The sequence below is a fragment of the Syzygium oleosum genome, unplaced genomic scaffold, assembly GCF_021117445.2.
Source record: "Syzygium oleosum isolate NSW1041296 unplaced genomic scaffold, Sole_v2.1 Sole_v2.08, whole genome shotgun sequence".
Classification (NCBI taxonomy): Eukaryota; Viridiplantae; Streptophyta; class Magnoliopsida; order Myrtales; family Myrtaceae; genus Syzygium; species Syzygium oleosum.
In genome coordinates this window covers 3,946,456-3,973,696 of record NW_026607492.1, presented here as the reverse complement: position 1 = coordinate 3,973,696, position 27,241 = coordinate 3,946,456, and the positions used below count along the sequence as shown (strand labels likewise).

General features: G+C 39.0%; 4 protein-coding genes across 7 annotated transcripts; 2 read left to right on the top strand and 2 right to left on the bottom strand.

Annotated features, from left to right (window-relative positions):
• Nucleotides 1-782: 782 nt before the first annotated feature.
• On the top strand, nucleotides 783-6,049 carry LOC115684149 (E3 ubiquitin-protein ligase At3g02290-like). Of its 2 annotated transcripts, none has more exons than XM_030608852.2 (5): nucleotides 783-940; nucleotides 1,698-2,072; nucleotides 2,930-3,353; nucleotides 3,920-4,029; nucleotides 5,762-6,049. In XM_030608852.2, exons 2-5 carry the CDS (start codon nucleotides 1,956-1,958, stop codon nucleotides 5,783-5,785), a joined length of 675 nt encoding a protein of 224 aa, XP_030464712.2. In that variant the 5' UTR covers nucleotides 783-940; nucleotides 1,698-1,955; the 3' UTR covers nucleotides 5,786-6,049. The 2 variants fall into 2 exon arrangements, with proteins under 2 accessions (XP_030464712.2, XP_056169699.1); XM_056313724.1 differs by lacking the exon at nucleotides 783-940 and adding an exon at nucleotides 997-1,107.
• Nucleotides 6,050-6,618: 569 nt separating this feature from the next.
• LOC115684163 (uncharacterized) lies at nucleotides 6,619-10,112 on the bottom strand. 2 transcript variants are annotated; one of them, XM_030608866.2, is made up of 8 exons: nucleotides 9,982-10,112; nucleotides 8,681-8,848; nucleotides 8,437-8,556; nucleotides 8,315-8,358; nucleotides 8,091-8,216; nucleotides 7,299-7,383; nucleotides 6,926-6,982; nucleotides 6,619-6,822 (listed from the first exon to the last, which is right to left on the bottom strand). In XM_030608866.2, exons 2-8 carry the CDS (start codon nucleotides 8,822-8,824, stop codon nucleotides 6,739-6,741), a joined length of 660 nt encoding a protein of 219 aa, XP_030464726.2. In that variant the 5' UTR covers nucleotides 8,825-8,848; nucleotides 9,982-10,112; the 3' UTR covers nucleotides 6,619-6,738. The 2 variants fall into 2 exon arrangements, with proteins under 2 accessions (XP_030464726.2, XP_056169700.1); XM_056313725.1 differs by having other exon boundaries at nucleotides 9,877-10,011.
• A 790-nt stretch (nucleotides 10,113-10,902) lies between these two features.
• On the top strand, nucleotides 10,903-16,729 carry LOC115684141 (ultraviolet-B receptor UVR8). 2 transcript variants are annotated; one of them, XM_030608844.2, is made up of 9 exons: nucleotides 10,903-10,994; nucleotides 11,251-11,523; nucleotides 12,188-12,381; nucleotides 12,472-12,519; nucleotides 13,977-14,049; nucleotides 14,252-14,423; nucleotides 15,256-15,687; nucleotides 15,770-15,961; nucleotides 16,386-16,729. In XM_030608844.2, the coding sequence occupies exons 2-9, from the start codon at nucleotides 11,271-11,273 to the stop codon at nucleotides 16,450-16,452; spliced, it is 1,431 nt and encodes a 476-aa protein (XP_030464704.2). In that variant the 5' UTR covers nucleotides 10,903-10,994; nucleotides 11,251-11,270; the 3' UTR covers nucleotides 16,453-16,729. The 2 variants fall into 2 exon arrangements, with proteins under 2 accessions (XP_030464704.2, XP_056169697.1); XM_056313722.1 differs by having other exon boundaries at nucleotides 10,992-11,103.
• Nucleotides 16,730-17,707: 978 nt separating this feature from the next.
• On the bottom strand, nucleotides 17,708-26,996 carry LOC115684012 (truncated transcription factor CAULIFLOWER A-like). Its single transcript, XM_030608691.2, has 8 exons — nucleotides 26,601-26,996; nucleotides 24,629-24,710; nucleotides 20,899-20,963; nucleotides 19,950-20,049; nucleotides 19,803-19,844; nucleotides 19,064-19,105; nucleotides 18,815-18,933; nucleotides 17,708-17,997 (listed from the first exon to the last, which is right to left on the bottom strand). The coding sequence occupies exons 1-8, from the start codon at nucleotides 26,783-26,785 to the stop codon at nucleotides 17,883-17,885; spliced, it is 750 nt and encodes a 249-aa protein (XP_030464551.1). The 5' UTR covers nucleotides 26,786-26,996; the 3' UTR covers nucleotides 17,708-17,882.
• Between the last annotated feature and the right edge of the window lie 245 nt (nucleotides 26,997-27,241).

The following is a 27,241-nucleotide window of genomic DNA, read 5'->3' as shown; positions in this document are numbered from 1 at the left end:
GATTAAAAGTTTACGGACCACACTGCACATCGAGCCAAAATTCAGCGACCATCCGTGCCATTTTCCCCTTATCTTTTACCTAGCACGAGTAATTTTAAATCATCGTAAAGAAAGAAATTTTCGCACGACGGGGGTTATCTTGCGAAAGAAATTCAAATCATCGTAACATTGCAAATGCTAATTTCGAACTAATACAGTATCTAAGAGATTCAAGCGGGAGATGTTACGAGAATTACGTAGATTCTTTTAAAATCATTATCTTATTCATTATTTAATTTATATGTTACTATCAATCTCGTGCCAGACACGGGATGATGGCAGATGCAGTGCCCCCACCACAATCCCAACCAACGCAAATACAATATCCTGCAATTATATTCCCCAATAAAAAAAATTTCCCTGTCGTACATTATCACTTTAATCCTTTGCCATCATCATTTACTTACGTTAAGGATAAGCACGTCGAAATTCCTAAATCCGGTCACGAGAGCATAATCGAGTCCCGAAACTCATCAAGAAAATATAATCGAGTCCTAAAACTGATCAAATTGATCCAATCAAGTCCTTCTGTCGATTGCGCTTTATGAAATTTTTCAAGATTCGATTGCACTTTTCTGAGAACTTCACGACTCAAATTACATTTTCGCGACAAGTTTCGGTACTTCCGGTCCGGTGCGCTTATCCCTGAAATTAATCAACGAAGTAATCAAGAAGCGTTTCGTGGCTTTTGTCGCCGGGGAAATAAAAACGATAAAGGGAAGAACGCACCAAAAACAAGAACAGAGCAAAACGCAAGGAAACGCAGACAATCTCCGAGGAGGAAGGGGGGGCTCATCCCGATTTCCGAAGTGCCGTCCGAAACCTCGAATCCGAATTCCGATATCGGCCTCGAATTTCGGAGCTTCGATCGTTCCCTTGTCTGTCTCTGTCCCCCCAGGAGGTAAACTTTCTTTCTCTCTTGGTTCTTCCCGTCGCTTGCCTCTTCCAATTCGCCTTTGCCTTGTTTCCCTTTTCTTGCTCGTCCGTCTTTTGATGGGCATGGAGTTGCCGAAACGATCGAAACGTGCCCGGAAGTTCGCCGGCTCTTCTGGGTCGCGTGCTTTTTAGGTCAATGTGTCGTCTTCTGCTTTTCTTTTCTTTTCTTTTCTTGTTTTCTGGATCATCGGCTGGGATTGTTTCTTGGTCCGACGAGCGTTGGTCGCGCGTCACGCTTGCCTTTATGTTTGTTTTGGTGGGGATATGCCGCTTTTCTTTTTTTAATGGGTTTAAGGCGTTCTTGCTGATGAATCTCTTTTCCGATGGCATTTGTTGAGGCGAGGAGGGCGAGCTTGCTTAATGTCCACGAAAGCACGCCAAAAAAGATTGTCCGTTTCGTGACAAGCTCGCGGGTTTTTGTGAAACATCGTTGCCCACGAATTGTTGTGGTGGTCGATCTCGAGAATCCTGTTTGTTTTCGGCAAAGTGTGGAAATTTGCACCTATATTGCCAGAGAAACTGCTCTTGTTCTGTTGGGTCTGTGTCTGATTATTGACTTGTTTGAATAAGGGTGCGAGGATTGATGTCTTTCTTTATATTTTATTTCATGGGTATGTCAAATGTGTTTTGTTTCTGCTCGAGCTCATCTGCCTTTTCTGGAAATCAGGAGCCTTTTTGTCACGAACTTGATCATCTGATTCGCTATGACTTATTTTATGCAGGTTCAAGCATATGGTGGATCTGTTCTTCATTCATTTAGCTAAAGCATATAAGAGCCTTTGATTGGTCGAGGGAGGGTACTGCTTCTCAGAGGTGGCTCGACTTCTGTGAGCTCAGTGTCCTCTCTCATTCGCCTTCTGTCAGCTCGTTTGTTCTCCTTCCAAGGCTTCTGTTATCCAGAAAGCACTCGTCATATTTGAATCTCATCAAAAGGATCAAGACTTTCTACAGAAAATCAGTTTTGGATTGAAACTGACACGATGGGATCCGTCTGTTGCTGCTTGCAAGCTCGAGATTTTGAAGATGTTCTCCGGAGCAGTTCTACATATAGGAACTGCATTTGCTTTAATTGCGTGGTCGATAATTTTTTGTACGTGGTATGTTGCAGTTCACACTTACTCTTATAATGCCTTAACAGTGAGTATATTTTCTTTGGATGATGAGCTCCACAAAAGTCAGTGATAGAACTGGTTTTCAATTGTTGCTGATTAATTGCCAAGAACAAGCCTGTTATTGAGAACTGAAAATATACATGTTCAGTTAAAATCTGCCTGCATTCATGCCCTTGCTCTTATGTTGCCTTATCGAAGTGCCCCTCTACAATTGTAGATTGACCAGGGGTCAAGTTTTTTGTTCCAGTGGATTTGGCAGTTCATTATGTTCTGTGGCATTAGTCAGATTGGAAAGCATGGTCCAAATGACAACAAGGGGAGGAAAAGTGATAGTGATAAAGAACTTGGATTCTCTCTTATTGCCCATTGGCATTATGTGGCTTTCTAATGTCTACTTAGTCTAATATTCATCATTAACTGTACTGGGAATAAGCATGTAGTAACGAGATACTCGAAACTCTCATGGTATATGGTTAAGAGCGCTTTCTTGCTGCCTGTTACCAGACACATGGCGAGCGAGAGAGAGAGAGAGAGAGCGTGCATAGGACCGGTCAGAGGACAATGTAACGCTGACAACAGTTATTTAGTTACTGCAGAGAAATATTGCTCTATGGTCAATACCAGGTTCCCTCCTTTTGGTAGACGGTGTTATTGAGATTTATGTTCAGCTAGGTCTACTTGTCTGATAGAGTTGTGCATACTTGAGCTTCAAACCCACATCTTATGCTGAGCCTTGATGAGAACGTCAATCAATAATAAAAATAATTACCTTGAAGAGGATATTTTAACTGCATTCCGCATTTTGGTCATGTATTTTGACACTCTGTTGTCCTGATGTGCAGTACACAATGCTATTTCGAAGGGAGATTCATGCCATCCCTTCTTCCATTCAGGAAGCATCCACAATGACTTCTACAGCGTCACCTGACAATTATTTTTCTGACATGTACCACTCTCCTCCAAGGCCTTTGCCCTATGATACAGAGCCAAGACGTTTATGCATGCAGAGGGAGGGATTGGTTCCAATGCACGAGAAGGGTTCAAGTCATGCCAATGAGGAATCAGAACCTCTTAGAAGTGATACGGATGGGGAATCGGATAATAATTGCTCAGAAGGCAAATGGACTAACTATGCACATGAAAAAGGTTTTAAAGAACAATCTTATAAGACCTCACTTAGACCTTCCTCAGCAAAAGCAAATGCTGATATTGGGCATATTTATACGACATCAGAGGAGGAAGATGTTTGTCCGACATGTCTTGAAGGTAAAACTTTTTGCATCAGAAGATTGGTTGCTTGTTGCTTGCTTATTGAGCCAACAATTATTAGCGGGCTAAGCTAATACTGAATAACGTGAACTGCTGAGTTAGTTTGAGAAAAGGGATGAGACATAATCTTAGGCGAGTTCAACTTGCTCACTTTCATGCCTCGATGTGGTTGAGTTTCTTGCAGCTTGTTAACTATTTAGAGATCCAATCTACTGGTGAACTTGATATTTTTTCTGAAAGAAATTACCTTACCACTGTATGCTTTTGTGCTTTCCTTTTTTCCTGGGAATGTGCTGGCAAAGGCACAAATTCTTTAGAGAAAATTTTGAAAAGGAGAATGATGACAAGCTTTTGTGGGAACTAGATAAGTACTTTCACGAACTTGGAATTTGGGTCTGATGATTACCTCAGACAGTGGCAGCAGAGATATTGCGTGCAAGTTGGCTTCTTCAGTATCTGTATTCGGTTTATAGTTTTGAAACATGTCACTGCAATGTTGTGATTATTTAAATTGTCGATGTTCTTGATGAATTCTATCAATTTTTGCTGCTTACTACATGCAGAATATACGCCTGAGAATCCAAGAATAATGACAAAATGCTTTCACCATTTCCATCTTGGTTGCATATATGAGTGGAAGGAGAGAAGTGACAGCTGCCCTGTGTGTGGCAAGGTAATTCTTTTAGTGGATCTGACAGCAAACTTACATACATGCATCCATACATGCATGCATGCGCGCGCGTGTTGTGACTTTTGTGCCCCGATGATTGCTTCACCGTGGCACGACCGGAATTCTTAGGCTGCGCATGGCAACTTGCCAATAGTGTTTGATTCTGTTATTTTGTTTCCGAATCGCTTGAGAATAAAATCCGCTTGTTTAATTTTTTGATTAGGCACAAATTCTTGCAAATTTGTGCCCAATCGCTTTGGAGCGAATTAAGAATAAAAAAAAGTAGCTTCTTGATTGGAACAAAAATGAGAATCAATTTTTTTTTTTCTTCTTTTTCTTGGTTTTTAATATAGCTTCTAATGTCCATGAAGGCCACCCTCGCCGTATCTCGCGAGATTAAAATATTTTAATAAAAAATATTATTAATAAAAAATTTTACCGGCCATTATCGCGACCAAGCCATGGCGAAAAAATAAAAAAATATTATTAATAAAAGAAATTTCTGGCCATGGCCACGACAGGCTATGGCGAAAAAAATAAAAAAAAATATTTTCAATAAAAATATTTTTATTAAAATATTATTAATAAAAAAATTATTTTTAAAAAATATTTTACCGGCCATGGAAAAAAAATAAAAAAATAATTTCAATAAAATTTTTTTATTAAAATATTATTAATAAAAAAATATTTATAAAAAAAATATTTTACCTTATGGCCAGACGTGCCATAGTAAAATATTTTAAAAAAATTATTAATAAAAAATTATTTATAAGAAAACTTTTTACCGGCCATGGCCCAAAAAAAAAAATTATTTTTAATAAAAATATTATTAATTAAAAATATTTTACGGCCATGGCCAAGAAGGAGGAGAAGAAAAAGAAAAGAAAGAAATATTAAAATATTTAAAATGTTATTAAAATATTATTAATAAAAAGAAATTTTATGCCGTTACCAAACGCATTTCTATTCTTTTACTATTTCAGGAATAGAAATTTTGGGCCATTACCAAACGCCTCAAATGCTCGAATCGTCCCGAATAAAAATCATTTCGACGAACTTCGAGAATGGTATGTTGTTGTTTTCTGAGCTTATAGACTGGGACCTTTCTTGGGGAATCTCTTTTTTGGGGTAGGAATTGGGATTGTTCCTCCCTCTGCTTTATGCACATTGGGCTGTAATCATTTTAAGGACAGGTTAAGAGCCTTTTACAAAAGAAAATATTCTATTCGGTTTTAAAATACACCTGTTGGTTCATGTACCAGTAGTTAATTGCTGGGATTGATAACTTCTGAATGGTTTATACCCTCCTTAGTAATTCCTGGACAAGTCCTACCAATACACAGGATATGCTGGTATGCTTGCAGCTTATTGCTTTATAATTGGAGGCTTTCCTTTTTATGGGGATTTTGCCATACTGGGTAGTCGTCATAAAAAAGAAAGATCATCGAACAATTACCAAAACAAATCGCAGAAAACTTTAGTACATTTCTAGCCTCATGAGCTTCTATGGTTGAGCATGCTGCAAACATTTCGGTAGTCTCTCACCAACTGATATCTGTGGTTTGTTATGATTTTGTCGGTTCACGAGTTATGGGATCACTATATGTCTTCTATATTTATTAAGAGGCAGTGCCATTTTGTGTGGCAGTTGAGAAAAATGAAGATGTTCTTCTGGTATTTCAACTGTTTTCTTCGCCTAATCGTGTGCTCAATTGGACCTTTTTTTGTTTGACAGGTGTTGGTGTTCGATGAGACCTGATCTTCCGCGAATGCTCATGTTGAGGATACTGTCAGCACTGGGAAGAGAAAAGAACCTGTTAATATACATGATTGACCGTAAAGAAGTCTCTGTGCATATTCCCATTTCTCAAACATTCTTTTCAAAGTCCCATTATATATTCCTTCTAAATTATCTTCATACTTTGTTTAGACTTGGTTATGCTGCTCGGAACTGCAATTGTAAATATGAGCGAAAGCTCAAGTGCATATTGATAAATGGATTTGTGAGGTCATTGCCTTTCAATTTTTGGGTTTTGTTTAGTGATAGATACTACGTATAGAAGAAAGCGCGTACTGGCCAACCACGTCTGGCTTTCACTTAATGGCGCCGACGCGCTGCGGGTTCTCTTCTCTGAATTTGCTGATGCTGGAACTCTGCGTTTGGTAGAGCAACGTGCAAGACTGTGCATCTTGTTTTTTCGGTGTTTGCTAGGTCGCTTCTCGAGTGAGATTTGAAATGAAATGCTTAACGTCGGTCCCAGCGCATGACTTTGCTTCTGTAGTAAAGTCAAAGTATAGCGAACAGCAGCTTGAATATCTGTGGATTCTCAGGCGAAGTGCCGTAGTTTTTCGCGGCCAAGTAAAGCCAGCGACACTTTCTGTTCACTCAAAAGAGAGCAAGAGAGCAAAAGATCGGATGTTTATTTTTGTCCCAGGCTTTGGGTAATTGAAATGTGAGCAAATCAATCGTCACATATGTGAGACAAGCGGTTTTGCATATCCATAAAGCACATCACAAGCGGACGTTTATCCGTTGAAACAAGGTGTTTGGTAGGCATGCTCAAAAACAGGGCAAAACCAGGGCCAGCAAGATTTCCATGAACCGGAAGAATTTATTCACTCATTGTTCCTATATAGTATTTATAGTAAAACAGATAACACAACCTGTTTTTTATTTATTGAGTAAACACAAGCATGACATTTTCATTTCGTTTAGTTTCCGCTAGCGATAACCTCAAAGGCTCGCAGGAACACCTCGGGGGGCTGGCCGCCGCTCAATCTGTGCTTCCCATTTATCTGTTGAAAATAGTGATCTCAGAAAAGTCATCTCTATGTCATCCAAAAATTATGGCAAAATATGAGAGAGAGAGAGAGAGAGAGAGAGAGAGCATCAATTTACCACGAAGTGCGGAACCCCTGAAATGTTTGACGAGTACTGTTCGAGCTCCTCATTTACCTTGATGGAGCAAAAGAAAATTATTAAAAGGTTCGTGAGATTCTTACATTCAGTGGCAAATATCTGGCAGCTGCCAAAACTAAAGAGTTTAACTGCAGCAAACTTCAACATTAGTAAAGGATCATTGAAAAATTCATAGAAAATGGAGATAATAATTTCCCAAATCAGCTTAGAGAAATGAATCTTTAATTCTGAAAAGCTCCTTCAAGATATTCTACACAATTAGACACGCATTCTCTCCTGATCTCTATGTTCGAATGTGAAGCAACAATGAGAGAGAGAGAGAGAGAGAGAGAGAGAGAGAGAGAGAGAGAACCTCTTGCAGTCCACTGTTTGGATTATCTAGAAACTCGGCTGCCCCGTCTACTCCAGCCTTGGCAGCAGCTTCCACAAGGAATTCTCTGAATCCAGGTTATACAAAGTGTTGAGTTCGAGTTTGCACTAAAATTTAAAATGAAGACGAGCAAGTAGCATCAAAAGAATGTTGAAAAAAGCTTCATTTCTAGCTTCATGTTAAGTATCGCTTAACCAAATTTCCCTGAGGATAGAGTAAAGTCAGGAAAAAGGTCTCTTTATGGTTCAAATGAAAAATCAAGAACATACGATGAATTGGTCAGCCTCTTTTTTTCTTTTATTTGACATTTTCTCAGATTATGAGGGTGTTCTGCTAAAGATTAGCGAAGAATGGTCCCTCTCTCCCAGCTTAGCAATTATTATTCAGGATAACCAGCACACCCAGCAATGATTTCCTTGTGTCTAACTCTCACATTCAAACACTATCAAGAACAAAGTAATGCTTCGGGCAGATCTTATGTATATCTTCCAGACAAATTGGGCAGTAGTATCAGCTTACCCGAACTCTTTTTTTTCTTGGGAAGAGGCTTAAACTATTCAGACAAAGGTGAAGGCAAATGTCATGACGCATGTTTGACACTATGGCTGTAGAGGACTTTGGATTCAAATATATAAAATACAGGGGAAAAGAGGATGCATCTTAAGAGGTGATGCAGTGGTAAGGGATTTTCCAAAGCTCAGGAATCCACTTCAATGTGTGCATGGACACATACAACCACACGTAGCTCAATGCTAGTACAGGAAGTGAACTTACCTGTCACCAATATATCTTCCCTGGGTGAAGTAGCCAATGAATAGCTCGTCCACAAGTTTATGTTGCTTCTCGAGCCCCTCTGTCCCAGCATAGTATATAAGCCTGTGGCTATCCACAGTATTTCCCCTGTTCATATATTATATATGTTACCAATATTCCCAGCACAACCTCTTGCTTCGGGAATTTAAATATCCAATGTATGCATAATATCACAAGCGTCTTACGTGAGACCAGACATGTTGTATTCCAATCCAATACCTCTAAAAACCTGCACAATGTGCAAGATATAAAATCAATAGTTGCATAAGTAACAAATTTACGATGTTCAAAAAAAGACAGGGAAAACCTCGCGCATACGAGCTTCCATGCTTTCCGATTCAGATCCAAACTTTTTCAGGTAATACTCTTTTTTGTTGACACCTTCTTTTGGGGCAGATGGATTCAGAAAAAATGGATGCCATTTGATCTGCAGGCCCAATGAGACCTAAGTGAGAATGGAAATGCACCGTGGTGAAAAGGCACACGTGCACATGCACATGTGCAAATGAGAGAGAGAGAGAGAGAGAGAGAGAGAGAGAGAGAGAGAGAACCTCAAAATCAAACTGATTCTTTGCAATGGCTATAGCCTTGTCCAAATTCTTTTTGCCTACGCAGCACCACGGGCAAACAGTATCTGAACTAATATCAATTCGAATAAGCTTCTTCCCAGCACCGTTATCAGCTGACTCAGCCATAATCTTCACTGATCAGCAGGTATTCTGGATAACATAGATGAGTCAGATTCCTATTTGTCCTGGATAGCATCAGTACTAGACTCTTTATTGTGAGACAACCGCTTCAAAATTATCAAGCAGAGGAAAACACAAATAATTCCTAGGCAAGGAGATTACATCTAATCTGTGATCAGGGTACCACTCAATTTCACTGCAATCACGAAGAAGTTGTTTCTACTCCTGCTCAAATATTGGCAATCGTTCCTGATAAATATTCTAGCCATCGCAAGCAAGCATTTGAAGGACAGAGCAAAAGTAGTGAGTTCCTTAATTAATTAACTAATTATACTGTCTACAAAATTGATTTACTATAAGAAATGCGGCAGACTCCTTTAGGCATTCGAATATGACTCGCCAGTTTGAATATCAGGTCGGTCACAGTTTTCCACATCACTCGGCTAACTAATTTCACAAACCATCTTAGCATCCCTGGCATCACTGTTTTCCCTATGCATAGGCTACGTCTATCCAAGAAATCAATTACCTGACTGCGAAAAATGAACAACGATTATATCTAACCTGGAAAAACGACTTTGGTACTCATTATCTACCCCGATGATCGTAGACTCGAAATGGGGGAGAAAAAAGGGAATTGGGCAAAGGAGAATCCGCATTTCAGAGGTGGACTCCCTTTTTTTCCAGCAGAAATCAAAGATGTGACCACCCAACAGTCGCCTTCCCCGAAGATACGGCGGCGGCGCGAATGTTTCTCGAGACCCGCAGGTGAAACATGATAAAAGTCAAGCTGCCTGACTAACTCTACTCATACCAGACCCACGAGTCCAAAGGAAATGAAGGAACCTTTGCAACTCCTCCTCAACACAACCGACCCAAAATTTCTCCTTCCCCTCTTATATCCGCAATCCAGACCGACACCCATGTTCAACAACCGGAGCTCACAGAGTCCTCGGAGGGCAAATTTCACGTTCGACCGCCAAAAAAACGAAGACCCGCAAAAAAACTTGACACGACAGCCCGTGCCAACCCGATCAACAGCAGGAAAAAGATCGAACCTTTAGCAGGGCAGGCGACCGCAGAAAAGGTCGATCCAACCAATGAATTTGCAACAAAACGAAGCGGCGCGAGCAAAAGAGAAGGAGATGAAGAAGAGGGTCGACCTGAAAATGGCGAGAACGATCTTGGAGCTGCTGCTCCGAGGAGGGGAGGTAGACGAACCAACGCGATGGTGGACTTCGACGGTTTGACGTCCTCGTGGGTCGTCGCCTTACCTACCGCCCCGAAATTTCCGAGGCCCAAAAAGAGAAAAGAAAAAAAGAAAGAGGGAAATTATATTAGAAAATTGTTCAAAAAAAGGATTTTATCAGATTTATTATTTCATTAAAATAAGATTTTCAGGAGCGCGTAATATTTTTTTTTTACCTTTTTCCAAACTCTATCCGAATTTCAAATAATTCGAGCTGAACTTCGGGTTGGGTCCGATCGATCCGGATTGGATTTTCAAGTTTTTGTATTTTTTTTTTTTCGCATATGCGTTTCTAGCCTCTCTATACGGATTTGAAATAAGGAACGGATCCTCGACCTGAGAACAAGTCGAGGCATTTTTTTTGGCGTTTCTTTTTATTTCGCTTCAATATATACCATACACGCATACAACTTTTACTACTTGAATAATAATATGTCACACACATATTCAATTTCAATGAATATTTTTTTGTTTTTTAAAAAAAACGAGAGTAAAATAATGTATTTAGGATAAAAATGTATATCGGTTTGAAATCGGTTCCGTTCCCGATCCAAGATTTCGAAGAGAACGGCCATTCGGTATCGAACCGGAAACCGAATCAACTACGACCGGCTCTCTTTCTTGGAACCGAAAAGCCCGACCGATTTCCTCACGAACCTCCCTTGAACCGGCCGCCCCGGGTAAGGCGGGTTCGGGACCGGTTCCCGGATCGAACCGGCCCGGTCCTCGACGGTCAAAACCCGTCTCCCCCGTTCAGCTTTGGGCCGAGCTTACGGACGATTCCGTGGGCCGCGAAACACTCGATTTCCGCCCAAACTTCCAACTTCCTCGAACGTGGGACACGTCAACGTTGTTCGATCTCCTCCGCATTTCCTCCATCGTTTCTTCTTCTTCTTCTTCTTCTTCCGATTCTGCCTCCTGATCCAGGTACGCGGCTCTCGCCAATTCCATCTCCTTCGTTTCCCGCGATTTCGGTGGACATTAGCCGCCCGCGTTTTTGGGCTTCGAAGAAGCAGCTTCGTCGTTCGTCGATCCGGTTCGTTTGTTTGCGGTTTTCCGCCGGAAGGACGAATTGGGGTGTCGTCGGTGTGTTCCTCCGGAGCCGCGGCGCCTGTACGCGTCGATTGCGCTGCTGATTTTTTTTTGTTTTTTTTTGTGGGTCTCTGCGATCGTGCGGTGTTAGGGTCCTGGGTCGAGGAATCCATGGACGTCGACGGCGTGCTTGGGGATACTCGGGCCGTCAGCTTCTCCACGAAGAGCGCGATCTACGTGTGGGGGTACAACCAGTGCGGGCAGACGGGCAGGAAGGGCAGGGAGCGTCAGCTGAGGATCCCGAAGCAGCTCCCGCCCGAGCTTTTCGGGTGCCCGGCGGGGGGCAACTCGCGGTGGCTGGACATCGCGTGCGGCCGCGAGCACACCGCCGCCGTCGCCTCGGACGGGTCTCTTTTTACTTGGGGTTACTCTCTCCCTTCATTTGATGCATCCCCTCTTGTGTACTGTCGAATCTGCGTATTAGTTTGATGGGCGGCGACTAAAATTCGAAAGGAACCGGGCAACAGCAGGACAGCAACTAACTAATCCTCGCCCTGGAGTTGGCTATAGTTTGACGATAGATTTACCTATTGAGTTTGAAGGATTGACTCATAAGAAAACATGATTTCATCTTAATTACGATGTATAGCCGTAGATAATTGGTTTACCTACTTAGATCGTGGTATATAACTGAATTATAAAACGGTCGAAGTAACCCACATTGATGGAGCCCATTTACGTACATAATTTTGCAATATCTCTGTCTCTCATTTCGGGGAGACATAAGCAAGTAAAAAAGGCTTGAATCTTGTATTTTTTTTTAAGAATTGTGTGTCCGTCCTCACGTGATTTCACAATCTCCTTATCATAAGTTCATGTTTGGCAGTGGGTAAAGCTAATAATTATATTATGTTTTTTTCTGGAATGTAACCGGGTACTCTCTCTTTTAAATTCTGAAGCGTGATTTTTGTATCGGTAGATCATGATCGTATGCCAGTGTAGTATTCGCTAATTATTGTATCTATACATCTGCCAACCAAGTGCCTACAGTGTTAACAATACAGCCTTCCATGTGAATATGCTGTCAGGGGCTAATGACTTTGGTCAGCTGGGAGATGGAACAGAGGAAGGGACAAAATTCCCCAAGAAGGTCAAGCAATTAGAGACGGAATTTGTGAAGTCTGTGTCATGTGGAGCACATTGTACTGTTGCTATTGCAGAGCCTCGTGATAATGATGGGAGTGTATCGACAAGCAGACTTTGGATTTGGGGCCAGAATCAGGTCTTTCTTTCGGTCCTTATGAGAAATTTAGGATCTAACTTTAGGACATTCAATGGCTTTAGTAAGTAATCTCTTTTTTGTTCATGCCAGGGATCAGATTTTCCGCGTCTATTTTGGGGAGCTTTTACTCCAAACACGGTATGTACTTGACATTCATCCCAAGTTCAGATTACATGGTGGGACTCAAGACCTCGCTGTGGTTGCCAATATCTTGTTATGGCTTAGTCTTTACTTCAAGTTAGATTTGTCGACTCTTGTATGATGAACTATACTGCATTTCTCTAAGCAGGAAGGACTTTAACTTGATGACATAGCACAAAAATTCACTCCTTATTGCATCTTATGTGTGCTTTATAGCTTGAAAATGTCACAAGCTCTCCTCAAGACTAAGAGGTGGAGAAGCTGTTGAATGAAAGTTGTTTCTTTTGGTCATAGCGGTGGATGAAGTTTATATGTTACACCATAATGTCTTCTTTGGGTACGTTGATGAGAGGATAGAATCGTGCTTAAGTAGTAGTTATGTCTGCTTCATAGAACTACGTTATGCAGCGATGTTGGTAAAGTTTGCTTTCTCGAGAATCTCCCCATTGATGTCTTTCCATATTCAGCAACTATGTTCCCCAGATTAATCAAGTTTCTGTTGCCTGTTGTATTTGAGCAAACAGGGAAACTCTGTGATTTTTACTTGGAAATTGATTCACATATCATCGTTAAATGTGGTTGTCGGTAGGGCAAGAAAATTTATAGCTTTTGCACGAGAATCGGTCTTGACTTCTTTCAGGAGCAAGTTACTGTGTGATGGTTCTAGTGAGTGATGAAGTGATAGTTTTTGCTCCAAGAGTTTGACTGAAATGTAAAATTTCATGATGTTAGGTATGTAAGAGATCTTACTTCCTTAAGTTTCATGATGTTTTTTACTCTGCTTAGCCACGTCGATTGTTATTCTGTGAGACCAATTTGCTTGGCAGTTGGGCTTTTCTGGACACAGATCATTTTAATGAGGTTTGATAGGAATACCTTGGAACTTCTCTTGGACCGTTTATTCTTGCTGTTTCTAGCAGCTATTGAAGTAAAAAATACTTGCCAAGAAAGTGTTTTTCTGTTATTCCCTTTTCTTGATTAATGGATGTGAATGTCCTTTATCCTTCTTTAAAGTGCTCTGGGAGGTTGATTTTTGTCAGAAATTAGAAGATGGCAGAAGATTTTTTCTGCTTGCTAAGTTTTTGCTTGTCTCGTGCCTTCGTAATTGGTACTTGCCTGAATTGGTATATAATTTTGTATTTTGAGGCTAAATCATTACATGGGGTTTATTGTAACATCCGCGAATATTCTCGAATTGTCGGTGGATTCTGGAGTTGGAGATATCAGGCTTGACGTAATGCGTTGCCCTGTCTGATTCTCTGCTGTTAGACAATTTTAGACTGTATAAGGCGCTCCATTGGAGGCCTTAAGGGTGATAAAAGGAGCCTTGGTGTGTTGACACTTCTGAGTGATTGTTCCTGTACTTGTTTACCTTTACGGTTATCGATTCAGGTTTTACTGCTTATTTTACAAGCATTAGATTCTATCTTAATGGTGAGCTCCATTTCACACAGATAATTCGTCAAGTAAGCTGTGGGGCTGTTCATGTGGTGGCTTTATCAGAAGAAGGTCTTCTGCAAGCTTGGGGTAATTATCCTTTTAAGTCTTTTCTTCCTTCAGAAATTATTGACTTGTAACTTTCAAGTCAATATCCTGATACAAGTGTTAGTGCGAATGGTTCTTCATTTACATTTCCAACGACTAGCTGAGCGAGGTGGAGAACATGTGAGCTTACTCCGCTTTTCCTGCCTATGGTAATTAGAATTAATCAATGTTCTTGTAAAATCAGGCTACAATGAGTATGGTCAGCTTGGCAGAGGTATTACTTCTGAGGGACTTCAGGGGGCTCGTGTAATAAATGCTTATGCCAAGTTCCTTGATGAAGCCCCTGAGCTTGTGACGATTACCCATGTGTCATGTGGAGAGTACCACACGGCAGCTATATCAGATAAAGGCGAGGTGTAAGTGTTCTTAGATGGAGATAGGCTCTTCTTTTAAGCTTGAGATTGTGGTTATTCGCATGGCACAACTTTTCTGAAAGTTGGAGAAAAATCTTCTCATGGGAATCTCACATCTGAGGGAGACAGGATCCCAGAGGGCAGATGCGACTTATGTGCAAGTTTCTTACACTAGCTTCATTATTCCAAAATGAGAATGATTTGATTTTAGTATTTTTTTTTGAATTTGTTGTTCCGTTTTTCCTTATCCTAATAGTAAGTGCTGATCAGTTTCTTGTTAAGGCTGCATTCTTCTAAAGTCATATAAGAACTAATAATATTGGATTCCATTTCTCAGTGGATACACTGTAAATTGGCCATGGATTCCAAAGAGAACTTCATTACTGCTGTTGATATATGTTCCTTCAGTAGTTTGTTTTGGTAGAAGATTCCTGCTAAGAGTCATATAGAACTGAAAACAGCAAATGACACGAAAGATCTGTTGTTTGATATTATCTCTGCTGAGTATAATACTCGGTCGATCTATGGCAAGTTATAAGTTTGATTTCAGCCGCTACTAAAAGAAACTCCCTATTTGTTTTGACGATAGATTGCATCTGTTAATTTAACAGACATATCCCGTTTCGAGGATTAACACGATTTCGGATGAGCTATTGGAATAACTAGAAAGCACTCCAGTTTTTGCTCTAAAACTGGTTATGTGCTGCGAGTGAAAGAACTTTGTCCTTTTTCACATCTAATCTTTGGGAATCTTGTGTCTGCTCTTATCCACTTGCCTTTTGTCTTACTTTTACTGGTCATTAGACCTATGCTGATAACTTTTGGGACTTTGCAGCTACACTTGGGGCCTGGGAAGCATGGGTCAACTGGGGCATTGCTCCCTTCAGTTTGGGGATAAGGAGTTGTTGCCAAGGAGAGTTGTTGCCCTTGATGGGATACACATAAAGGATGTTGCATGTGGTGGTGTACATACATGTGCGTTGACTCTTCAGGGAGCCCTTTATGCTTGGGGAGGTGGTCAAGCGGGGCAACTGGGCCTTGGTCCCCAGACTGGTTTCTTCTCGTGTATTCCTAATGATTCTGAAACATTTTTTCGAAATATCCCTATTGTAGTTGTTCCAAATGGTGTTCGACTTGTTGCATGTGGACATTCCCACACGCTCATATCGACTAGAGATGGAAGGATACATGGTTGGGGTTATAACAATTATGGTCAAGCTGCTAATGAGAAATCTACCTATTCTTGGTATCCATCTCCAGTTGATTGGTATGAAACAGTTTAGTTAATTGTTAAGTATTAAATGCCAGATCATGCATTCTTCTCTCCTAATGAGATTTGTCTAATACAGGTGTGTGGGGGAAGTGCGTAAACTAGCAGCTGGTGGTGGTCATTCAGCTGTCTTGACCGATGCATGTTCCCTGAAGGAACTCTGTGAGTTTAGGCTTGCAGACACTGTTACATTATTAAATGCTTCTCAAATCGAGGATGTTGCATCGAGAACTGGATCAGATGCTTTAGCACACCTATGTGAGAGACTGAGGTATTTACTGTTTGTGTTCTTGTTTATCATCCCATCCTTTTCAGTTCCTCAAAGTTACATTATTAGCTCTTTGATGTTCTACCAGTTAAAATGTACTAAATGAAAACTTGATATTGTTAGCCTGAAAATTGTAGTTTATTGTGTTATCAATGTTTCTAAGGACTATATCCTACACATTGGGGTTAATTCCTTGTTAGTCTGGGAGAGTAGTAGTTTTGTTGGAATTAGCTCAGTTTCAGTAAATTGTAAGAGAGAAAAAGTTCTACTCCGTTTTGACCTGAGCACCTGTCATCTGGTTTATAGAACTGGTGCTCAGTAATAGTTTATTCCGACATGAGCCTGGACTTTGGAGCCTCTCTGTCTCTCTCCCTCTCCCTCTCCCCTTTTCCGGAGTAACAATCCATGTCACTCTTTGTTTATACAGGGAGGATTTACTTGATAGTTGGAATCACGGGATTGAAGATGAAGAGCTCGCTGCTGGGAAGAACTGAAATTATTGATAACTCTGACTCTGTTCACTTCACCATTCATAACATGTTTGCCAATTATTATCGCTGCTGGTCAACTAGGCAGGGTTATTGCTTGTAATAAAAAAGAAACCATGAAGTCCAATTAGCGTATTTAGGTGATTTATCATTGGTAACTGTTATAATGTCAGTACTAGTTAATTCACTTTCAGCTTTTACCGAGTCTGATAAAAGCTGTCAACCAGCAGATAAACATAGATCAGCCAAAGCGTATATGTGATTGCTGACGGTATTCGATAAAGCTTCAACTCTCGACTGTGTGCGCTAACTCAACTCGGGCTTTCATGTCTATGCTGCTTTGTTACTTTTGATTACTTATGGCAGTGGTTGGGAAGGATTATCATGAAAATGCGGGGAGAATTTCGTTCAGCCTCATTAGATACCCCGCCTGTTTTTTTCATTCTGCGTGAACTTATGGCTTTCTCTGGAAATGGTTAACAATGCTTGGCTATAAACAGTCTTTGAGAAGGAATATCGGAGACGATTTGAGTAGGGTTTTAGTATTTCTGGGAAAAAAGTACAGGTTTAGTAGAGAAACGTGAAAGTGATTTCGCATGTTGCATTTTAATGAATTTCTCTATTTTGTCAACATCGGGATCGAAAAACAAGCCGTGCTAGTATTAGTAAGGTATGGAACAGGCAAAGCATGACTCTTACTGTTGTCGCGATCGACTCTGCACTTAATCGAAGATGACTCAGACGTGAAACACTGTATATTTTAAGTTTCTACAGTCACTCTCTTTTATACCTTCCGGCGGAGAAGACTTTCTGAATGGAGTAAAAGAACACATGGGGTCGTTGATCTCTTCATAAAGATTGGTATGAGTCGATGTTGGTTGATGGTGTGAAAACACTTTCTGATGTCGAATTCAAAAAGCCAACGAGAGGTTCCCCACTCTTCTTTGATCCGGCTTAAGGCCAAGTGGCAGCCTCGACCTGAGCAGAAGAGCAATGTGTCTGGAGACACGGGATCGTAAATGGATTGGAGTACCATTCTGATCGCCTCTTTCATGATCTTTTCTATAGGTAAAATTACTGTGAGTGATCTAAATTTCGACCCTCATTTCTTTCTACATATTGCAGGATGCATATAAACCATACTTACTAATCTCACCTGTGTCCAAGTTCATCTTCGGCTTATGTGAAACTACTGATCTTCGCGTGAAGAGAACTATCATAATGTAGTATACGTCTTGCGATATGGGAAACATCAAGAGGATTTGGATACCCAATTACTTTCTTATAATGAAGGAGTGGTTCCGACATCAAGAACTTTACACCGATTATAGAGGGTCATATATAGGAAGCAGCGAGTTAAAACTCGAGCTGTAACATAACCTTGTAGTGAAGTGAAAAAGGCTTTTGGCTGCAAAAGCTGATGTCCAGGAGAATCTCTATTCGTTCGAACGGCGTATCATCCAAGGCGGCATGAGCGTGTTGGCTAGCCGGGCTTGAGATCTCTCCTCTTGTTCTGCTCCTCCAAGTACCTGCCTCGTCTGGAACGTGTTGCTGCGTCAATATGGTCAATTTTCTTGTCAATACTAAATTCAAGGTTTATCATCATCAGTTCAGGTATTCATTTTCATATGGGATGATGATGTTAAGTTGTAAAGTACATTTGTTTTTGCCTATTCACTACCATAGCCATGCCGTTCTGGCCAGTCTAACACTCATGTCCAGACTCCACACAATTATCCCTTGATTTCGCACATCTGGCATGTATTAGAACTGATTAAGGAGCAGTTATGCACTAAGAGTGGAGAAACTACGTAACCTTGTACTCATCAAGTAACTGCTAATTCGGCTTCCTGTAATCTAGAAATGTATGGGGGACAAGGGCTGGTCCTAGGGTTCTTAGAGTGGAGACAATCATCAGCTATCTTGGATGGAATGTGAATAACTCTTACTAAATTAGACTAACCAAATAAAATGTAAGGTAAAAACTAATCTCCACAAAAGGCATGGACTATCGAAATTTTAGAATTGTCTATCGATTGAGTTCGTGCAAATATAACTTTCCTCAAAACTACAGGATCATCTTAATTTTTAGATTATTAAAGTGCAGATAATCTAACCGTTTGCCCGAATTCAGATTACTAGTTAGAAAGCCATTATAGATTTCCACCTACCATCTCATGGTCTTTTCTTTATTCGTGTATCACTAACACATAGTAAACCAAGCACATCAAGATAAACATTTTGCCTTATAAAATTTTGAGACATGACAAATTGATTTTTACTTTTATCAGATGTTATAACTGTACCTATGCACAAACAATGTGTGTGGAGAGAGAGAGAGAGAGAGAGAGAGAGAGCGAGAGTCTACCCAATGGTGAGGGAAGGAAGAGGCAAAGTGGGTTGTAGCATGAAGGAGGATGTGGTCGGTGCTAGGGTTTGCTCCTCCCATTGCCCACTCTCTCTCGTTACCTTCTCATTTTCTTTGATCTGCTTTTCTCCCCAGTATCCCAAAAGAAAAAACCAACAAAAAAAAAGAATGTCACCATCTAACAATTTCTTATTGGAAGTATTAGAAAATTATGAGGCCAATTCAATGGAAATTTGTGTGCATAATTACCTTTTTTGAGAGCATGTTGTTCTGCTCCTGTAGGGCTTTCTCCTGTTACATCATAAATACAACAAGGTAGACAGTTTATATCGACTACAAATTGAACCCAATTCCTCAATTTGTCAGCTCCTACTATATATTATTGTTGAAATGATAACTAGGACCGACAAACCTATGTATTGACTTTGTTGTGCTCAAAATATATATGCCCCACACAATTCAAACTTTATGCGTTACCCATAAAAATGATCACGCCTTGGGGTTGAAAAAACCCTATCTGAAAATTGACTTATAAGAATAATATGACAGTTTATAAGTAAATCTTAGTCAAAAGTGAAGAAGAAACTGTTACGCCACTTTGTAAATCAATTTTGTATATCAGCTTTTACGTCTCTTGCATTCTCCATTTTCTAAATTAGAAAGGTCCACGACAAGCATTAGTATGTACGTACAATGGAGTTCTACCGTTCTAGGCTTGAGGCTGATCAGTAACATGATAATCGTCAAATGCATGTTAATTACACGAGATATCCGATGTTCAGTCTTCGGTTACTACGTTGTTATGTTGAGATGTTCTTTTCAGTTCAATGAAGTTACAAATTTCACCATTTGAAGTAAGCTGGGATAGTAAAAGGTATAATAACCTCCCGCAGTCCAGCAAAATCATTGATCAGCATGCAATCCAAAATGGAACCAACGACGACAATATGAAATTGCATTCGGACGCTCATGAAGCCCAAGTTCTTACCTTCTTTTGCAGCTGAGAGATCGACTCGTGCATGAGCTGGTTCTGCACAAGATAAAAGAAAGAAAAAGAGTCAAAAAAGAAAGGTATTTCTCATTGGCATAAAGAACTTCAACAAAAAAGAAAGACGCAAACTTATAAAGGCCTAGCCTTTTTGGTCCTGATGCGCTTCAGAGCTGTATCAAGCTGCTGCTCCAAATACTGCAGCTCTCTCAGACTCAAGGGATCAAGCTCTTCTCCAGACAAGTTTCTGCACTGATCAAAACCATGTTCATGTATATGTTTCAACGTCATCACTATGTGCAGAGGCTATATTGCCATTGACCAGTTATGTCAATCAATATCCTTAAGAGGCATCATGCATAGTCAATCTCTCCATAGAAATGATTACATGGTCATCACAAACTTCGAATTCGAACTCGAGAGATGGTCCATGGAGGTGTTATCTTAGCGATGTAGAATTGTCGTCTCCATCGGATCTTCAAAAGATAGTGCCGCGGAGTCACTATCAATGCGCTCCAAAGTTGAGATGATCTCGATCTTTGTTACAACAAGCAACTTCACTGATGGGTATAAAGCATTTTGATTTCACATAAAGATAAAGACTGCACCGGGTGCTTGATGGCACGAGACTCGTACAGGACTCACAAATCTAATGGCAATCAAGTGCCTAGCCCAACTAGTCAAAGAGTTACTATGTAGGTTTAGTCTAAAATATTACATCAATCACATATCAAGAAATAATGCGATACACATGAGATTTCGTTCAGAAATAAATTCTATGTGATTTTTTCATGTATGATAGACATCATGAATAAACCTAGTTTATTCGATATTCTTTTCGACCGGTCCTGACCCTTCTAGTGGCACCTCTCTTTCTCGAAAGCTGAATTTCTAAATTGTTGCATCATTTTCTCAACCAACTCAAATGCTCAATGCTATTCATAAACCGGATGCAAACCTAGTATTCCTCATGATACTAAAATTATTATTTGGGACATGCAAGTTTGCTAGCGACACATATATAACTTGCGTAGCATATTGTATGACTTGCATGAAGCAATAACACTTGTATTTACGTGGCTGCAGAAGGCGTTACCTTATATTCCTCTGCAAGACTTCAATCCTAGCCACGAGCTTGGGATATTCAAGCGACCAACTTCCCTAAACAGAAAAGAAAAAATTATTTGAGGACAGTGCAATCAGAGTAATGCTAGGAATGCAAATACTTTGTTTTATGACAAGAAACCCCACATTAAGTAGATAAATCTCGAGTTCATCAAATGCTCCACAAACTCATAGATCAGTTAAGAAACGGGCTGCAATGGATTATCCAACCAAACATGAAACTGTTTGATTCGGCTACATGTAGGAGGAAATTGAACTCATATTGTGTCCTTAATCCATTACACACTAGCACGTTCTTTAATCACAAAAGACCGATATATAAAAATCTATGTCATCATACCATTTATTATTGTCTCCACTTGCAAAATGATATGACTTAAATGTTCACCTAATCTTTTATATGTCAATTTAATGCAATGAATTGAGACAAGCTTTCTCATGTTGGTGGGGTACTAAAGATTGATGAGCAACAAAAGAAAACCAAAATGAATGAATCCCCCTTAGGGTGGTCCTGACTCCAGACAAATAATGAAGATATGGAACCCAAAAGTAATGAAATGAATATGAAGAATAACGCCAGGACATGATCTGATTTACAAAATTATTATACAAAGTGGCATGACGGACTTTTTCTGAGTATAGGAATATAATTACTAATTTTTAGTATTCATTACAATTTATCATATCAGTTCACGCGCGTGAGGTTGAGGTATGTAGCGCACTCACGCGTGCACATTATTGAGCAATTTGGTTTTGATGGTCATTTTAGTAAATCTCTAATTCTTTTCCATATATTCTTTATGTGTATTTAGAATCTATTATAATTCTTATGCAGATATTGTTTATGAATAATGGGTTTTCTTTTGTAAAATTTAAATGTGATTAGATGAAAAATTAATACTTATGCAAAAGTAAGGCTGAATTTTTCAAAATATAAGGCTTTCCTATTTTAATAAATGAACAAGAAACATTAAATGATAAGCATGTTATAATGGGTATATTTTAGCGAATATTTAATACATAGATTACTGCACAAATGTAAGTGAGTCTCTAATTCTGCATCTCTAATTCTTTTTCATATATTATTTGCGTATATATAGATTCTATTTTGATATATAATATATATCTATATATTCATTCTATTTAGAAATATCTTTACAAAAATAGATGAAAGCTATTAAGGGGGGATTTACATTCTTGTATTATACTTTCATGTTCTTATTGATTCATATTACTTTCCATGCTAGTAATATAATTATATTGAAATCCAATAAATATTGCAATTTTATCTTTCATGTTTTACTTTAACCGGAGGATGTACTAATTACGTGATGGGGTTTAGATCCATTTTAAATAATACTCCGTGTAATCTCTAACTCGAAATTTGATCGACGTGAAGATCTATTATGTCATAACCTCTTGTGTATTATTCTTGCACAATTCATGTCGACACCAACATTTAGAATGATATAACAATTATAGCCTTAGACCCGGCATCTTGCTATTATGTTCTGTAAACCGGACCTAGTATTCTTCGTACCACTTATAAACCATGTACAGATCAATGAATCGATCCAACATTGGGATCTCCAAGAAAAGTAACAAAGACAAAAATCTTTCCATATATATAAATTGGTAATAAAAGCCGTGCACCACTTGTACACAAACCGAGATATAAACGGCGCCGAGCCAAACATTGTTAAACTTTGTAGTGGGAGACCAATCTGTCTTCCCTAACATCCCCACCTACGACCAGACACGCATGAATCGTTCGTAGTTCTCTGTGAAATTGAATTTACTAAAGTTGTGCACCCCTAACGAACACCAACATGCCAAAAAATTCTTTTTCGAGGTTTTCACTCGTAGCAACAGTATTTGTCGCTTGCACGCGAGGGGGAAAAAGGGTATTATAAGATTATCACAAACGTATAAATACGAAAAGATATCACAAACCTCAAATGAGAACTCTATATCTTTTTTAAATGGCTGGCTCTGCATCAACTAACACATGTGCAGAAGGAGAAGTGCCATTATAGTTAGGAAAAAAATTGAGGTTCTCTCGGTTAATTGACTATTGATCATATAATGAGGTCCTCAATTTATATCCTTTACATGGATGCCACATCAACATATCTGCCATATATAGTTCTAATGGTCATCCACTATCCATATAGTTCAAGTTAATTTATACACTGTTTTTATAGATTTTACTGATCTAGTTAGGGGTACAAATCAAGAGTCTCTAGTAAACCTTGTTTGGAAAGAGATGCAGCAAGATCGCATAATCACCATGCTTTACCACATTTGTCTGTAAATAAGGTTGTCGCAATAACCCTAGCATTACCTATTTATACAATGTTTGGTCCATTTGGCTCTTCTCACAAAGTGTTTGGCTTTCATTTTCATTGAAATATTTCTAGATAAGTGTTTGGTTTCCTTTATCAATTTGTGTATGTTTCGCGTTTCTTAATTTTCCCTCTTTCTATACATTTTGGTTAAAGTCGATGAGGGCGTCATCATTATTCATCGAATTTCACCTTTCTTCTCATTTCAATTCGAGAGTACGTAAGTAGCCACGTATGGTTCTCTCAAGTTTCTAATTTTCTTGTTTGAATTTGTGTTTAGAAAAATGGAAACCGAGGGAACATGGCAAGTTCCAACTGATTAGGGCTTGCATGCCTGCACTTATCAGTTAGTTTTGACATTTACTTATAACATTCTCTCCAATATTTTTGTATAAAAAATATTGGCTAAGATGTAATTGACTGTTTATAACATTTTCTATGATATTTTGACGTATGCATTGACCATTTGTTAATGTAAAATGCTTGCTTGAAACTTTACAAATGATTTTATATTAAGATGTAGATTTACATAATATTTTTCATAATCTTTTTGGAATTTTAGAAAATATTTTGAATTTTGATGGGAAAGTAGACTAATTATTTTTGACGTTTCAGAGGTACGGGCAAGAAAAAAAATCAAAAGTTAAAGAATAGAAGTCACTCTGAATAGACAACTTTCCTTGAAAATAAGTGCAAACCGACGGCCCCCTTCACTTTTCCTTTTGTTTTTTCCAAATTTGGACTGACAACATACAATGATTATTGTGGTCAACCAACAAAGATTTACATAAGAGACATTAAATGTGGTTTTAGCTTTAATTTTCAGTTTTATTTAATTAAGAATAAGTTTGAGAGTGAACACTTCAATCTTTCTAAAACCATCATAGCCATAGAATTTTTCTTAAACAAATTTAAACAATTGATTTTATTAACTTTACACAAAGGCAATTTTAAACAATTGAACATATAATTTTTTTAAAACTTCAGGAAAAAGCCTCTCCCTCTCCAAAAGTAAAATCGCGTGCACGCATGCGCACATAGAGTAAGTCGGACGGCTGTATATTCTTAATATCAGAATTTAAAGTTGATCAAAATGTGAATTTTATATAATTAATCATCTCAGGATGATTTTCTTGGCTCTGTTTCAAAAGCTTAATTCAGAGAGAGAACATCGGGAAAATATATTTCAAATCTTCCTACCCCTCATCGCGAGAAGACTATTAATGCTAACCCAATATACAATGACAACATGCCAAACGAAAAGAATTCAGTAAGGATAAATTAAATTCCTAATGTAAAAGTTTTGGAAAATATAAATCTGAAACTCTCTGGCCAATTCTTTTGCATGAAAGTTACCTGCACTTGATGGGAATCAGTGGCCACTAGCTGTCGCTCCGCATATGTGTATCTGTCATACCTCTCCAAGATGCTTTCCATGCTGCAAGATCCGTCAATGGTATTTTGCAAATTGAGAAGCACTGATGATTATGCATGAGCTTAAATGATGCCAATCATATTGTAGGTCTTAACAGAGGCCCAATAAGTTTACGTATCACAGGTAATGTAGGGCAAAACAGGCTGCTAGTTGGCAATGATCGCATGTCTTCACGCAAGTGATATATAAGTTTTGAAAATTAGCACCTGTATAGATTTCCATATCTGCTGAATATTTGAGAGCACAGTTTTCCTTATCAAGTATCATGTATACATGTTAACGAAGGATATCAATCTTACATCAGTTGGAAGAAAGAGAAGTGCAGTTACTGCTTTAAGCTACTTTATTATGAAAAAAAAAGAACTTTTAGGTCAATTTATTAAACTAATCTTTTCTCCATGGTGCAGCTAGATCAGGTGAGCCTGGGGGAGTGATTAGAATCTAGGCTGCGCATGCATGCCTAATAAGAGCATCGTCATATGCCAAGTATAAAAAAGAATTATCCTGGAGTTAACACATTGCCATTGAATGTGTAGTCTTTGTCAAATGATTATTCAATTTTCCAAAAAGAGGACCTGCTAAATTTTTTTTTGAAAAAACTATTCAGAAATACACTTATTTCTGTTTTTTTCTTTTTTCAAGTAATCTCCATATTTTTAATCCCTGTTAATGTTCAATCTCAAGCAAGTGCATAGATATGGAAAAAAGAAAAGGAAGAAAAATATGGAGATTATCTTTATTGCCCCCAGAAAATAGCAAGAACAGTGCGTCCATCTTTTGAGGCATTTCGATCAGTCATAGGATCATAGATCTAGAAGAAGATTCTCAATACATACAGAAACCATGCAATCTTAATGGTTTTTGGATCTTAAATGCCTAGGGAACTGAACTCGCCAAACGAATGAGGCATAGGTCTTGCTAAAAATAGTACTAGGTGTCATTACTCTAAAAAACAAAAAATGAGCTTCAACCCATAAAAGAAAAATCGTCGATGAAGTTTCTTTGAAAAATGAAGTACAGTATTAATTGAATCTCATGAAGGAATACATACAAAAAGTACATGCGTATATATGTGTATAGATAGAGAAAAGCTTTTCTGGAAACCTTGAAATAAACTCAGAGCAGCATACGGACACATTCATAACATGCAATTATTTCGAGAAATCCATTTTGCAAATCCATGAATTTCTTTTTCTAGGGAAATAAAGAAGAGATTTTGCTGGCAAAGTTAATTTTACTCCGACAGTTTCATTAGCATAATAATATCATAATCATTTTCAAGCCGGATGTATGCGGTTAAAAGCCGATTAAATAATTTGAAATGTGTAGTCAAAACAAATAATACTGACGTCATATAAACAAAGGGCCATGAAAATAGCTGACAAACGGACGATTTGTCAGCCAAATAAATTGATTAAGGCTGCAATTATCCACTTAAGATTGTTTTGCAGGGACAAGAAAAAACCGCTCTTCATAGGAAACTGCACTTCGAAGGAGGGGATCAAAGAAAAAGCAGCTTGATCAAAGCTTGTGAAGGAAACCTAAAGAAAAGAAACAAAAGATGAACAGCAATATTCTTCAAAATTTTGGAATCCATGAAAACTATGAACGACTGTATTAAATTCCGTCACTATGTGTATGATGGTGTTTTGGCAGACTATGTTTAGCAGAATGCAACGAGCCCAATCAAGTGCTGTTTTTCTTTCTCATTTTGTTGCCCCTTTGCGAGTGATGATGGCTTCACGGAAACAAACTACAAATTCTTAAGACAAATCAAATTACAATGAAGAGGGGCAAAGCAAACGTTCTGATATTAAGCATTGGTGCGACACTACTTCAAAGGAAAAGTGCAGAAAAATCCCACAAAAACAAAAGAACGGATCAAGAACAAACCAAGAGTCAGTGGAAAACTCGAAGAGCTTCCCTTTGGTGGAGAAGACGATGAGAGCGACATCGGCGTCACACAGAACGGAGATCTCGTGGGCTTTCTTGAGCAACCCAGTCCGTCGCTTCGAGAAAGTCACTTGCCTACTGATCTTGTTCTCGATCCTCTTCAGCTGAACCCTCCCTCTTCCCATCTCTCTCCTTTCTTGCTATGCCCAACAACAAGAACGACGGGGGAAGAAAAAGAAAGAAAGAAAGCTGCAATAAAAAATCACCAGAGGGACAGTGAGAGAGAGCAAGAACTCAAGAAACCCTAAATTCTTTTATCCCCATGTCATTGAAGAGAGTGAGTGAGAGCGAGAAAGAGGGAGAGAGAGTGGAAGCTCATGAGCGAGAGAGGAGGAGATGTACTGATATCGATAGGCTCTTTAATTGGTATCTTTCTATTTATGTCGCAAGTGGAGTTATAATAACAACGAAGGAGACCCTCTTCTCTTCTTTCCCCTTTCTTTTTCCCCCCCGCTTCACTTGTGCGCGCAGTTCACGTCAGTTTGCAGAAAGAAAATCGGCGAGGCTTCGCGGGGGAGGGAGAGAGGAATAACAGGGAAGAAATAGCGATTAGGGATTTGTAGGGCTGACACAGGGGCACG

Coding starts and splice junctions, on each gene's coding strand:
- LOC115684149 (XM_030608852.2), top strand. CDS start 1,956: ATGGGATCCGTCTGTTGCTGCTTGCAAGCTCGAGATTTTGAAGATGTT. Junction 2,073..2,929: donor TCGATAATTTTTTGTACGTG/GTATGTTGCAGT, acceptor CCTGATGTGCAG/TACACAATGCTATTTCGAAG. Junction 3,354..3,919: donor TTGTCCGACATGTCTTGAAG/GTAAAACTTTTT, acceptor TACTACATGCAG/AATATACGCCTGAGAATCCA.
- LOC115684163 (XM_030608866.2), bottom strand. CDS start 8,824: ATGGCTGAGTCAGCTGATAACGGTGCTGGGAAGAAGCTTATTCGAATT. Junction 8,557..8,680: donor AGAATCAGTTTGATTTTGAG/GTTCTCTCTCTC, acceptor TTGGGCCTGCAG/ATCAAATGGCATCCATTTTT. Junction 8,359..8,436: donor TGGAAGCTCGTATGCGCGAG/GTTTTCCCTGTC, acceptor CACATTGTGCAG/GTTTTTAGAGGTATTGGATT.
- LOC115684141 (XM_030608844.2), top strand. CDS start 11,271: ATGGACGTCGACGGCGTGCTTGGGGATACTCGGGCCGTCAGCTTCTCC. Junction 11,524..12,187: donor CGGGTCTCTTTTTACTTGGG/GTTACTCTCTCC, acceptor ATATGCTGTCAG/GGGCTAATGACTTTGGTCAG. Junction 14,424..15,255: donor ATATCAGATAAAGGCGAGGT/GTAAGTGTTCTT, acceptor GGGACTTTGCAG/CTACACTTGGGGCCTGGGAA.
- LOC115684012 (XM_030608691.2), bottom strand. CDS start 26,785: ATGGGAAGAGGGAGGGTTCAGCTGAAGAGGATCGAGAACAAGATCAGT. Junction 20,964..24,628: donor CTGATTCCCATCAAGTGCAG/GTAACTTTCATG, acceptor TTTTCTGTTTAG/GGAAGTTGGTCGCTTGAATA. Junction 19,845..19,949: donor AGCGCATCAGGACCAAAAAG/GCTAGGCCTTTA, acceptor TATCTTGTGCAG/AACCAGCTCATGCACGAGTC.